This window comes from Colletotrichum karsti (assembly GCF_011947395.1).
Source record: "Colletotrichum karsti strain CkLH20 chromosome Unknown Scaffold40, whole genome shotgun sequence".
Taxonomy (NCBI): Eukaryota; Fungi; Ascomycota; class Sordariomycetes; order Glomerellales; family Glomerellaceae; genus Colletotrichum; species Colletotrichum karsti.
Window position 1 is genome coordinate 3,029 of NW_024065940.1, and position 13,758 is coordinate 16,786.

The following is a 13,758-nucleotide window of genomic DNA, read 5'->3' on the forward strand; positions in this document are numbered from 1 at the left end:
ATATAGACCACAATCTAAGAGTTAGTCCTCCTTAAGGACCGCCCTTAGTATATTAGTCCTAATCCTTATCCTAGTCCTAAGACTACTTATTAAAAGTTAGTCCTACTTATTATTATATAACTTATACTATAGTTCTTCTATTCTAGGTAAGCCCCTTATATTCCTATAATCCTATATATAAAGGTGACATTCTAACCACCTAATATCCTTATAGGGCGTTCTTTATTAGTTATGCCTAATGGGTCGTAATAACTAGGCGGTTATGACAGCACCTTTATATGCAGGATCACGGGAACACGCGGGGTTCCCTCCGGGACGGAAGAACTATAGTACAAGTCACGTGACGATAAGATAAGAGATTAGATCCATATATTCAGGATACAGCATCCATATCCCAGAAAGATGGAAGCTGTATGTTACGGCTAGCTAACTGATAGTGGGTTTATATTAGTAGTAAGTTAGGGATTAAAAACTATAAATAGTATTAAGTTATTCTATAGAGCTATTTAAGTAATTATAGGTCTTTAAAGGTCTTAGTAATTAGTTAAGGCCTTAATAAGAGTTATAGAATAGTTATTACTTAGGTATAGCTAAAAGTACTAATAAGGGTAGTTATAAAGTTGATTGCTAAAGAGCTATAGAAGTCTGTCCTTAAGCTGGGCTTAAGTCTATCCTATATATAAGTCCTAAGCCGTTCCTCTATACCTCTACCTTAGAGTTGCAGGAGTTAACTATCAACTCTATCGACTTCATCTTAATTAGTATACTTAAGAGTCGCTAGAGTTAGCCACTAACTCTGTTGACTCTCATCTTATTAGCTGAGGTTACGTAACTCGTTCTATAGTTCTTCCGTTCCAAGGTGAGTCCTTTCTATTCCCATAATCCTATATATAAATGTGACGTTCTAGCCGCCCAGTTGTCCTTATGGGGCTTTTTCTCTGCTAAGCATGCCCAACGGGTCGTAACACTATATGCCAAGGATATAGGAGCCATACAAGGCAGATACGGCACCCAGCAATAGGGCTACTCAGGACTTATATATAGGATAGACTCAAGTCCGCTTGAGGATAGACTTCTATAGCTCTTTAGCAATTAACTTATAATTCTCACTTAAGACTTTTAGCTATACCTAAGTGATAATTACTCTATAAATCTTATTGAGGACTTAACTAATTACTAAGCCCTTTAAAGACCTATAATTACTTAATTAGACCTATAGAATAATAAATAACTATTACTATTATTATTACCTAACTTACTATTAATATAAACCCCACTATTAGTTAGTAGGCTGTAATACTCTCTTATTAATAGAGAGTTTAGATCTTACTCTTTAAGTATAAACTTATTATTATATTATTTATAGGTAATATTAATATATTATAGAGAATTAAGGATATATTTAATAAAATTCTAATATATATTAATAATAATACTATATATAATATTATAGAGGTTATAAGACTAGAGGTAAATACTATATTAGAGTAGAGAATAGAGTTAGTAGAGGTAATTAGGTAGTATTAGTGCTAATTAGATATATAGTAGTAAGTTATCTATAATATACTAAGTATAATCTTTAACCCCTCTTATTAAATAATAGCGCTAATATAGGAAAGGTAATATATAATAGGAATCTCCCAATCTATAGCTGAGATTAGAGAGTACGATTATTGGGGAAAGGATCAAGCAGTTTATATGTACCTGAGCCATCCTAGAGCCATCCACAGCCCGGCATTTCAGAATAGGGTGGAGTGCGGTGAATTAAGTACATGGTGAACGTGGCGGTCTGCAACAGCCCTGCCATGCCCTGCCACAACGAAAGGATGCGACCAACCGATACAGGAGTTGGCTGTTGAATGAAGAGCTGTTGTGTATTTGAATCTGAGCCCTTCATACGTCAAGCACAAAACGAGCCAAGTTGTATGTAGAATCAACCATGTTCGTCAACATGATGCATTCTCTCGCCCTTGAAACGACTAGATATTTATTAATAGCTTTGCCGAGACTGGAATCAGACGATTGGGAAACCGCCTAAGTTGTTGAGGCTTCGGATGCTGTCTTCAAATGTAAATGATTTGCTGACTGCTTATTTAGTGATGGACCTGAAGATTTAAGACAAAACAGGCAACCAATAATACCGCTTGGTTGTATTGCTGACGGCAGATGGCGTTCTTGGCATAGTCTACTGTTGAGCATCTCGTATCGTGCTGTGCCACTCACAGCCTGATCAGATTGTGTATTTCTTATCGAGTCAAGCTCACATTTATGCTGCGCATCAAATTTCTACCCGCCCTGCTAGTCCAGTAAATGGAACTTCAAGCGCCATTATGTCGAACCCTGACCGGTTGAGGATGCAGCACGACGTGGTTGAGATGATCGAGAGGCCGCGTCAACCCCCGGATCGAACCAAATACACACGCTCACGATCTCCATCTCCAAATCTCGCGACTGGCGACAATAGCACGGAGTTACTCAAGTACCGCAGTGAAGAGCGCTTGTTGGATCCCGGCGCAGGCCAACTTCTCCCACTGGAGCAATATCGTTTGCAGACCAAGCCTGACAAAGCTGGTTGGTGGGAACAAATCCTACCAACACGAAACTTATGGAACCCATCCTGGAACATGTATGTGTTTTGCGCAATCGGTATCGGTTGTGCGATTGGGCATCATGCGTTCTACACGTCTCTCGAAGGCAAGATCGTACACGGCGATGATCAGTTGCTTATGTTGCGATATGGCACGGTCTTGGCCTTTGGCATGGTACGAAAATCCCCATTACCTAGTTTGGCGAGATGGGTCTGATGATCAATAGGCTTTCACCACTCATCGTCATTCTCACAACCAACACTCTTCTTGTTGAGTCCGCCCAAGAGGTCCAGCAAGCAAAATGCCCGGGCATCCGTAGCCTGAATTTCGATCACGAGGAGAGCCACGACTTTCGCATCCCACGGAAAATAGATGGCTTGAACCAATTATCTGTCAGCATCTGGAACTCAACGGGCAACGATCCCACTGCCCCAGAATTCTTTAATTATTGGGCCTTCAAGGCCGATCAGGCTGAGCAGGTGCTTCTTGCTGGGACCTTTATGAACAGGCCATTTACAGTTCTGGACGATACTTTTGTCGTTTGTGAGAAAGGTTGGAACTGTACTGCTGAGATCAAGTTCATTGGACCCGCCTACAAATGTCAAGAGTTAGCTAGAGGAGTCGGTACCAAAGTCCAAAGCCTTCGACAGGAATCAGGACAAACCCACACACCATTCCAATTAGACACCTTGGCACCACTTGGGAATTACACCTACAGAGTCCATGCAACTCTTGGGGAATATAGAAATCCACAGATGGTCGAGACAGAGCCCGGAGGAAGCCCCAAATTACCGCCGCCATGGCCGAGGAGTTTCGGAGCTTTCCGAGTTGAGCCCATCATGTGGGTAGGCTACTTGGAGATCGTCAATTCATCTATTCCTGCTTATCTGGACAGAAAGACGGGGAGATTCAATCCGGAAGCATGGGAACCGGTAATACTTGCTTGCGAACATTACGAAGCTGCTTACACTGCCGAACTAAGATACATAGACGGTGTACAGCTCCACCGAATCAAGAAACGAAAGCTTCTTGCCCCGGTTGTAAACACAACTCTTCTTGCTGGAGTAGATGCAAACGACGGCACTGGAGACAATACCACCGCAATTCCCGAGGAAAACTATGTTCTCCCCAAAGACGTAGGAAAGTATCGACGCACAGGAGCCTATCATTCGCTTGGCTACTTTGTGCGTAATATGCTGAATGGAACTATTCGCGAACCGAACACGTTTGCCAATACCCGAGTTGTACAGACGAGTTTGATAGACCCGAGACAGTACAACGCACATTCAAACCTCGGGAAACGTATCGAGACCTACTATGAGACACTCGTGCTCTCACTGTTTGGAAACCCGAGGTTTCTAGCAGTAGTGTGGGCAGCAGATCCGAATATTATGACAGGCACAAGCGATGGTCACGACTACTTATTTCCCTGCGAACGTTCACGCGCGGCCATACGATACTACTATAGGGCTCGAATCCTCGTCACAGTTTACGGCATGGCTATATTCCTCGCAGTCTTGGGGGTTGTAGCGGGGACTATCGCTTTGCGGGAAAACGGTGGAATCTCGAGAAACACTCGATTTTCTAGTGTTTTGGCAGCAACTAGGGCTGCATGTTTGAATAGAGTTGCATGGGATGGACCAGAGAAAGATCATGGGTACATATCACGAGACTTGATGCAACAGAAGCTGGGTTACGGGTTGCTCACCGGCCAGGGGAACGACGACCCCGAACACGCATCAACTACTGCAAGAGAAAAGTATGGGTTTGGGTTTGAGGGGGAGGTGCACCAGGTGTCAAAGAACCGACATTCTCAGAATGAAGAGGCAAGATAGTTTGCATTATATAGAAAGAAGCAGAGAAACGTAGATAAACTTTTAGGTGAGTATAGTCTTCGTCGTCTATCACCCCCAACGCTCCTTGTTACTACTGCCAAAGTCAAGATGATAAGTAAATTTGGAGTTAATTTACTTAAAAACTTTCATCATTAATTTTCTTATTATTAATTTATGACTATAAGATAGTCTCCTACGATTACTGCCATGCTTAACGTTGTGAACATTAATGCTGTTTTAATAGTTTTAGTTGAGGGATTAGTGGGCGTGGTGTATCTGGGTTTATTTGAGGTCGGCCCTGACAACCTTAAGTCCTTTTGCCCTCTCACAACCCACATCTCATCGAAGCAAAACACCGTGTCTCCCTCAATCCAAACGTCTCAAACAGCATAAAAGCTTTCACAGGATGTCCGCGGCAGAAAATCCCTACCGGACCTACGAAGCCCTCAGGACCGCCCAGGCCACGGTGGCCGGCGCACCCAACAGCGCCGAGCTGCTCTTCATGCCGGTGCAGGGCACCGTGCAGAGCGCCATCGAGGTGCTCCCCAACCCAAAGGACCCAGACACGCGGACACCCTACTACGACCAGGCAGCCGGGACTCACCACCCCGTCGGCGCGCTGCCCATCTCGGAGCCCAAGGTGTCGTCCATCACCGTGCGCGTGTCGGAGCTGGAGGACTGGGAGGAGAGCTGGCTCAACGTGCACGAAGAGCACTCGGAGCCGGACGCGCCGGACGCGTTCCCCAACGCGAAATGGGGGAAGCTGAGCGGCGGCGGTGGGGACGAGGATGATGAGGAGGAGGAGGACGACGACGAGCCGCAACTACTGCGCTGCTGCAAGCAGGACCGGCCGCGCGGCAAGAACGCCAAGCTGACGATCAAGCCCTCCAAGGCGTGGGACGGCCAGGACGGCGGCTTCGTCACCGTCCACGACTACGTGAGCGCGCTGCACCCGTGGCTGGTGCGGTTGCGGGGCGACATCCTCGGCGCGATGGGTACGGCGGACGGGCTGGACGAGCCGCTCGGAAACGAGACGGACCTGGTGGTCAACTGCGACGCGGTGCACAGCTTGATGATGGAGCTGCGGACGTCTTGGATCGGGCACAAGAAGGGGCTGCAGGTCCGGGAGGCGGTTGGGGGCAGGCTCCGTACAAGTGAGATTGTCACGTCCGAGTAGTGCTGCCCGTTTCACGCGTCGCACACACGATCAAAACAAGAAGGAAAAAAAAAACCAAGCGGCAATAGGGTCACGTCATGTCACCAAACTCGTCGAAATGCAAGCTTTTATTCGTCTCCCGGAAAGACTGTTCCTCGACTCCATTTCTTAGTCTCATTATTCGTCATTTCCTTCCTCCGGCCTCTCTGTCGTTATCGCATCGTCCTTGGAGTATTCCTCGTACTTAGAGCACCTTGGTCTGTTGGTCCCAAGGGTGCTGTTCCGAGATAGATGCTGGCAGCATGACCCTTCCGCGGGGAGCACTCCTCATTCCATGCTCTGCTCTCATCTGTTGCAAGGTGATGCCACCGGGGGCGTTGATCTGGTAGACAGAGTTGATGCGGTAGGCGAACTCATAGCCGTTCCAATCAGGATGCTTGTCGTTGAATTCCTTGTTGCCCTCGCCATTCTCGGGGAGAGGCGCGTCGCCGGGGTTGCGAGTTGCAGCGGCGGACACCTCGCAGACGTGGGTGATGGCGGAGTGAGGCGCGGTCCGGTAAAACCACATGCGCTTGATGCCGGACATGTTGTACTTGCGGAATTCGTAGTTCTTGGTTCCGTCGATTATTTGCTGCATATACGGGTCGTTCATGGCCACGAGCCAGTCTTCAGAGGTTGCCATCTTGGTTGTCGTTGCTGTATTTGATGTTGTCTTGATGGTTTGTAGATGTCTTGATTTGGCTAAGTTTACTTTACTCGTGGTAATCCAGAAGGAATTAAAAACTTGGCCAGCTAGATCTGAGGAAGGAGCTACCGGGTTGGGCGGTGACTGCCTAATTTCCCTGTTTACTGAGAAAAGGAGAAGAACCGAGTAAACTTCCTGAGGCAAAGCTTAGGAACGAGAGGAGACAAAGTCATAAGTTGCATATTCGAGAAAGATTATTTATCATGAGTCTGACATATCTTTGTGTTGCTTGCCGTGAAGACTTTTCTTTTCTTCTTATCGGAGATACCTCATAACGTTCTTGTTTCTCAGCCCCCAGGCAAAAGGTTCATACTGTCTGTGGTTCTACCGCAGCAAAACTGTAGTAATTGAAAACTCAAGTGTCCATGAAACCCAGAATAAGCTCAACACGAATCCAACTTTACGCTATCAATCACTCACTCATTCATCGATTCGCCGGATGATTTACGCAGCGTCAACAAGGAAGCAACTCAAGAACTTACGCCCGAAAATTCAAAACTTTAATGGGATGACCACTCAGATCGGTGCCAATTATGGAAGCCGGATTTGAGGCGCCAAAAAGCTAGATCGGAGTTGATTGGCTTGGCGCCCGGGCCGGACCTTGGGCGACACGGCGGAGGGTCGGATCGGAGATAATTACTTGGGTGGGGCCGCTTATGTCGGAGTCGGGGATTCATGCCGGACGGTCGCGCAGCACCGCAAAGACTGATTTTTCTCACCGACTGGGGGTAATATATAAGAGAACGGTTCGAAGATATTTCCAAGTCTCTTCCTTATTCGAAAACCTCTATTGACACCGAAACTGAAGCAAAACCAAAAGCCTCCACTTGTCTAATTTCCCACAATGGCGCCACGAACCCGAGAAGAGCTCCTCGCCTATGGAGTTCCCGATCCGGACTTTGAAGCCGTAAGTAATATTCGTGAACGTTGAATGCGAGTAGATGAATTCTAATCATCAAGTAGGAACTCGCGGCGCATCCCCTCCGCGAGCCGCAACCAAGCGACCCGTACTACGGCCGCACTGACTTCTTCGCCATGCGTGAACACAGGGCGACACGCCTCCGCGAGAAACATCACCTACGCTATCTCCCAGGACCAATCCCGGAGCAGGTTCATGAGGAGGACCACAAGATCTTTGCTAGGGATGGCTATGAGATTACTGTCCGCGTCTACACCCCGGTGAAGCCTGCGGCTGATGGAAGCCCTCTTATCGTCATGTATCACGAAGGACGCTGGTCTTCCGGTGATTTGACGGATGAAGAGACCAACTGCCGTCTGTTTAGCCGTGACCTCGGTGCAGTGTGCGTCAACGTTGATTACCGGTAAGCATGAGACTAGCCTTGGACGGCCATAGACTCATAGAATCTAGTCTTGCGCCCGAGTTCGCATTTCCTACTGGTGTGCATGACTGCTGGGATGCACTGGAATGGGTGAGTCATGAGTCTACGCATGAAGTGACAGAACTGACAATATCCAAATCAGGCCGCAAAGAATGCCTCTGAGCTGGGAGCAGACCCTTCCCGCGGCTTCATCATTGGCGGAGGCTCAGCCGGGGGCAACATCACCGCAGTCCTCGCCCACGTGGCCCGCGACAACAACCTCTCACCACCGTTGACCGGGCAGTATCTTTGCGTCCCAGGCATCATGTGCTTCCTGCCACCCGAAGCCATACCCGAGAAGTATCGCGCCGAGTATCTCAGCCACCCGGCCGTGACGCCCTCGAAGGACCCGGTCGGCGGCCCAAACATGCAAGAAGCCGCGGCCAAGCTCATGCTTATGCTCAAGCCGGACATGCAGAGCCCTCTGTTTGTGCCGTTCCATTTCGGGAAGATTGGACAGGGCCATAAGGGACTGCCGCCTGCGTACTTTCAGGTAGCTGGTCTGGACCCGGTACGGGATGAAGCGCTTATCTATGAGCGCATCCTGAGAGAAGAGGCTGGTGTGAAAACTCGACTGGATATATATGCTGGGCTTCCGCACTATTTCTGGACGAACTTCCCGCTGCTGGAGAAGAGTAAGCAATTTGTTGAGGATACTGTCGAGGGCATGAAATGGCTGTTGGATCAGAAGTAGGTGTAAGTGCGGCGAAATAAAATTACTGCTTGAGCTTGCCATTTAAGCCCACCTAATTGACTACATAGCATGCTCTTCAAACCACCAACGCATGGTACACAAGAAGCCGGAATGTGCAGTACTCGCCATCATTTTTGAACCTTTCAATCAAACTGGCTGGATGCCCCCAATGTTTTAAATTGGCGCGAGAGTGATTGAATCAGAAAGTCTTCATGGCAAACGCATCGATAGAGATTGAAAGTGCATGTAGACTGGTTGTCAAGACCTGAGTAAGAACTCCATCTTTCAGGTAGGTGGCTATCAGTTCGTTCTCGCTTTTGATTTCGACAAACAGGGGTACGCACCACGATGTTTTGGGCTTGCATTAGAGCAATCACTTTAGTCCCTCGAAGTTGTCAACATATCGCAAGAACTCCGCTGATGTCGGGTTACAATTCCGCTTCAATGACTCCGCAGATACTACCTCATGAGTGATGTTCGATCAAGAATATGCTCGGCAGTGGCCGATTGCGCGGAACCATGAAGCTTGGCAGGGGGTGAGGTTAGGAAGAATGGGGAAGGTGGTTCATCGCCAGGGTTCCATCACGACCCATGGCTCATTTCGGGGCATGGCCTTGGCTACCCGGACAGCTCTAAACTTGGCTGCGATACGAGGTCCTCAAATCTTTATGCTGTTTGATAAGTGACCGAATAAGAATTGACCCCCCGAAAGGGAGTTTTCAGCCCGGAAGATGTCATCACACGCCGAATTGAAGCGATGCAATGCCTCCGCAATTCCCAGTATTCCTCAGAGAAGCCGGTGGATTTAAGCTACCGGAGTCCATTCCCGCCGTAAAAGAGACTCGGCCGGGGTCGGATCTACCCGTGGCAGCGGCATCGTCGAGCTTCCTGAATAGGACATCGTCCCCGTGTCACGCAATGCTGGCATCTCTCCCCAGACCGACTCATGAACAGGAGTCTCCGCGACGCGACATACGATAGCGATACGATGACGGTTATAAGAACAGTCCACGGCACCATCTCAGGATACCAGCTCAGGTTCAGCAGCTCAATCCCTCTTGACCGATCACCATGAAGGCCTCCCTGATCTCCTTCCTCGGCGCCGCCCTCCCCGCGCTTGCCGCGCCGAGCGGCATCGCCCGCCAGGCCGACTCGGGCCTGATGTCCGGCAAGTACATCATCCAGCTCAAGCCCGGCACCACCCCCGAGGCCGTCACGGCCCACCACAACGCCGTGCGCAGCCTGCTTCGCCGCCGCGACGGTACTGCCGGCGAAGTCGAGAAGACCTTCCAAATCGGCGACTTCAATGCCTACAGCGGCGCTTTTGACGACGCGACGCTCGCCGCCATCTCGGAGCTCGAAGAGGTGCTCGTCGTTGAGCCCGACTCTCTCATCTACGTCGAGCCGACCCAGGCGCCCGAGACCAAGCGTGATCTGACTACTCAGTCAGACACTATCTGGAGTCTGGGTGACTTGTCTCACCGCGAGGCCGGCGCGACGGAGTACGTCTACGACGAGTCTGCTGGCGAGGGCATGACCGCCTATGTCCTCGACACTGGCATCCGATTGTCGCACGAGGAGTTTGAGGGACGCGCCCGGTTCGGTATCAACGGCGTGACTGGCTCCACGGAGCAGAGCGGCTCCAACTCGGACACCGACGGCCACGGCACCCACGTTGCCGCCACTGTCGTCGGAAAGACATACGGAGTGGCCAAGAAGGCCCTGGTTGTCGATGTCAAGGTCTTCGATGGCTCTACTGTGAGTATGCTCATCCAGCACTCAACACTGTTTACTAACGTTCCTTGAAGGGTTCTGTCTCCGCCCTCCTCACCGGTATTTCCTGGGCTGTCAACGACATCGTCAGCAAGGGCGCGCAAAAGACCTCGGTCCTCAACCTCTCCCTCAGCGGCGGCGCCTCCGCCTTCGAAAACGCCGTCCTCGCGGCCTATAACCAGGGCATTCTCTCCGTCGTCGCCGCCGGCAACAGCAACCAGCCGACCACGGACGTCTCCCCGGCCAGGCTCCCCCAGTCCTTCACCGTCGGCATGACCCGCCCCGACCGCGGCCGCGTGAACATCATCGAGGGCATCTACGGCAGCAACTACGGCCCGGAGCTGGACGTGTTCGCGCCCGGCCAGGACATCGTTAGCGCCAGCCACACGTCCGACACGGGCTCCGCGACCAAGACGGGCACCAGCATGGCGGCGCCGCTCGTTGCGGGGTTGGTGTGCTACCTCAGGGCGCTGGAGGGTGGTCTGGGAACCCCGGACGAGGTGACGAATCGGATTTTGGAGCTCGCTATTCCGGATGTTGTTGGGGACCCCAAGGGATCGCCGAATCTTCTGGTGAACAACGGCAGCGGGCGCTAAGGGATGGACGGAGATCAGTCGGTGAAAGCTTGGGTGGTTGTATCTTAATGCCGAGGAATAAGGATTTGGAAGATGATTGAAATTGGCGCTACAGTATGTACACCGCGCGTGGGCCGTGGCGCCATGTATTGTCATTATGTCTTGACGTCATATTGCTACATTCCAGCCGGGATAATTGAGTAAGACCGAAGAAGACAAGCTCTCCGTCAGACGAGCGTACGTATCCGTCGTCAAAGCACTCGGTCTCAAATACCCTCAAATACCTAATTCAAATAACGGAAGCCAGCGTCCTCTAGTCTCGCGGCCATATACGTGTGTCAGTTGAGTCGCTTGTCTCTCTGATTGTTCAAGGAATTCTGCGATAGTCTGCTGAGATGCCCCAAAATAGAAATCATCTTGACGATTGTCATGCATGTCAAAACTATCAGCTCTCCCTTTCGTCAACCTTAATCGACCCAGTTCATATGATTCGTGGCCTCGAGCATCTTTCTCCCTTACCCCTCACCCAAGGAAAAAATGACGCGAGGACAGCATTTAACCCCAAGTACATGAACAACCCGACTCCCACAAAGTCCAATAGCACCATCTCATCAACCGAGAAGCTCCTTCGGAGTGAGATACCGGGCCAACCCCATTGGATCACGAATGTAAGACCCTGACGCCAGCCCCGCGCTAGTCGAGGGCTTTCAGCTGGCGCCCGGAAACTGCTACTTAGGGGCTTTTTGGTCCACAATTTCATTGTTGTTCAGGCCTTCTTTTTTTTCTTCGTGCTTGCAAATGACATCTCACTCATTAGACCAATTGCCGAGCTGAGAGCTGAGCTGTTCCACACGCGCTGCAGGACCCCTGCTGCTGCGCGGAAGATCGCAGTCCTCGGACACACGCGCGTGATCTGAGGGCGGTTCAAGGATGCGTCTCTTCGAATTCATCCGCTATCAAAAGCGTTTTACATCATACGATTCCAGGCAGCCATGCCGACTAATTTGCGTCCAATACGGCCTCGCGGCAACTCCGACGACAAGCCGCTCCCCGAGTCGCCAACCAGTCCCGTCAACAAGGGTCCGAAGGGCCGGATAGCATGCGGATCATGTCGGAAACTGAGGCAAAAGGTAGGATGATGATGAGATGTTAAGGGCCCAATGTTGATGGTCTTCTAGTGCGATGGCCTACGACCTGCGTGCGGTCGATGTGTTTCGACGCAGCATACGTGCGTGTATGAAGTCGACCATGGCGAGACGAGGATGCAGGGTATTCGGCGAGCCAATCGTCAGTTGGCTGGACAGGTCGATACGTTCAAGACGCTATTCGAACTGTTGAAGACGGCGAATGACGACACAAAAGCCAAAATCATGGCGCAATTGGCCGCGGATCAGCCGCCAGAGACTATCTTGCGACAGCTGAAGGCGGGCAAGAAGCTGAGTCGGAAAGAGAGCGATGAGAGCTCCAATGGAATCTTCGGGTCTTCAGAAACTTCAGAGAGTCGCAAACCATCCCAAAGCAGTTTGTCAGAAGTCAAGGTTGAGCCGGATGACGACGTCGTGCTCCCACCCGGTATCGTCCCATGGCACATCGATAAGATGCACTATCTGCTACAACGGGTTAACAAGATGGACCTGGACAGCGACACACCATTGGAAGAGAAAACAACACCCAAGACACCGGAGGAGGAAGAACAGGAAGAGGAGCAGAAAAGTCCAGAATTTCTCAAAGCCATTATCAGGGCAGACCAAGCAACACGCTCCGATCACGCCCTCCCACCCGGGGCCGTTGAAGGCTTCGGGAACTTGCCATTATCAAGCGCCGTAAGAGCGAACCACTATCCCCCTACAGTACAAGCACGGCAACTACTCAATATGCAAACCGAAGAGTACCGCCTACCCTCCTTCATGGCCTCGGATGGAAGCCCGCTCTCGAACATATTCTACAGCTACAGGGACGCCGCGATGGAAATGTTGAATAATGGGGTCCCTTCATATCAGGTACTAGGCCCGTCTGACTACATCGATCTCGAACTCTTTTTTAGGGATAGGCAACCCGGTGACCCTTACGACGTGCACACGTGGGCATGCGAGTTGGTCAAGAACATTGACGGCTACGACATCTTCGTCAAACTGGCGAGCGTCGCCCTTTACATGTCGTACATGCGGGTAGGTCTCTCTAATTGAACTGGCCAATGCATGGTATAGAAAGCTGATGAGTCCAAGTGGAATATTCTACCCACGGCATCCAACTACGCACTCATGCCCGAGATGATACGTCCAACAAAGAAGCAACGCTTCATGCCGCATCGTATGACGATCGATCTCGTACCGCAGTAAGGAAGCTTCGAATTATCGCTCGTTGAAAGGTCGATGGTTGAGTTTCTGACACCACTACAGTCCGGCTATCCGTGATGCGTTGATCAACAGGTTTCGAGATTGGCTCTCCCCGGGAACGACCGATACCGGGGGAACGAGTGTTGCGTGGCCGTACAGCCTTGATGCGGCGGTGGATGTGTGTCCTCTAACGGGTAGGAGGACGCTTAGTCGTGCTTTCTATGAGCATGCTACGTGCGGGATGAATTGGAGTTTGGATAAGTCGATACGTGCCATATTCCCGGAGATTGAAGCCATGGGTTTCCATATCAGAGAATGAAGGGATTTGATGCATTTTCAAAAGGGAATATAGCGAGTTGAGAAAGTGATTGATGTCGATGTACGGATACTAATACCGATAAGTAACCAATGAGGGCTATCGAGTACGGATCTTTGGATAAATCAAAGATGACAGGATTCGACTTCTCGCTCGAGAGAATTAAATGGACTTCAAGCTGAGTGTCTAGCTGCTGTTTGACCAGATTCCACTGTTCGTATGCTGCACACAACTGATGCTACATTCAAGTCTCATGTACAACGAAGTGATCATCTAAGCCCGCTTGAATACCGTCGGTTTTTTTTTGGATAGATTTCCCGTTACCCTTGACGCGCCGTTCGGATCTCGGACCAATATCCAA

General features: G+C 50.2%; 5 protein-coding genes across 5 annotated transcripts; 4 read left to right on the plus strand and 1 right to left on the minus strand.

Moving 5' to 3' along the window:
- Positions 1-4,829: 4,829 nt before the first annotated feature.
- CkaCkLH20_10361 (uncharacterized protein) lies at positions 4,830-5,600 on the plus strand (the record flags this gene model as incomplete). Its single annotated transcript, XM_038893075.1, has 1 exon — positions 4,830-5,600. One exon carries the CDS (start codon positions 4,830-4,832, stop codon positions 5,598-5,600), a length of 771 nt encoding a protein of 256 aa, XP_038741485.1.
- Positions 5,601-5,823: 223 nt separating this feature from the next.
- CkaCkLH20_10362 (uncharacterized protein) lies at positions 5,824-6,261 on the minus strand (the record flags this gene model as incomplete). Its single annotated transcript, XM_038893076.1, has 1 exon — positions 5,824-6,261. The coding sequence occupies one exon, from the start codon at positions 6,259-6,261 to the stop codon at positions 5,824-5,826; it is 438 nt and encodes a 145-aa protein (XP_038741486.1).
- Positions 6,262-7,168: 907 nt separating this feature from the next.
- On the plus strand, positions 7,169-8,397 carry CkaCkLH20_10363 (uncharacterized protein; the record flags this gene model as incomplete). Its single annotated transcript, XM_038893077.1, has 4 exons — positions 7,169-7,231; positions 7,288-7,646; positions 7,694-7,754; positions 7,807-8,397. 4 exons carry the CDS (start codon positions 7,169-7,171, stop codon positions 8,395-8,397), a joined length of 1,074 nt encoding a protein of 357 aa, XP_038741487.1.
- A 1,071-nt stretch (positions 8,398-9,468) lies between these two features.
- On the plus strand, positions 9,469-10,766 carry CkaCkLH20_10364 (alkaline serine protease Alp1; the record flags this gene model as incomplete). Its single annotated transcript, XM_038893078.1, has 2 exons — positions 9,469-10,155; positions 10,206-10,766. 2 exons carry the CDS (start codon positions 9,469-9,471, stop codon positions 10,764-10,766), a joined length of 1,248 nt encoding a protein of 415 aa, XP_038741488.1.
- Positions 10,767-12,115: 1,349 nt separating this feature from the next.
- On the plus strand, positions 12,116-13,084 carry CkaCkLH20_10365 (bZIP transcription factor; the record flags this gene model as incomplete). Its single annotated transcript, XM_038893079.1, has 2 exons — positions 12,116-12,913; positions 12,971-13,084. 2 exons carry the CDS (start codon positions 12,116-12,118, stop codon positions 13,082-13,084), a joined length of 912 nt encoding a protein of 303 aa, XP_038741489.1.
- Positions 13,085-13,758: the final 674 nt, after the last annotated feature.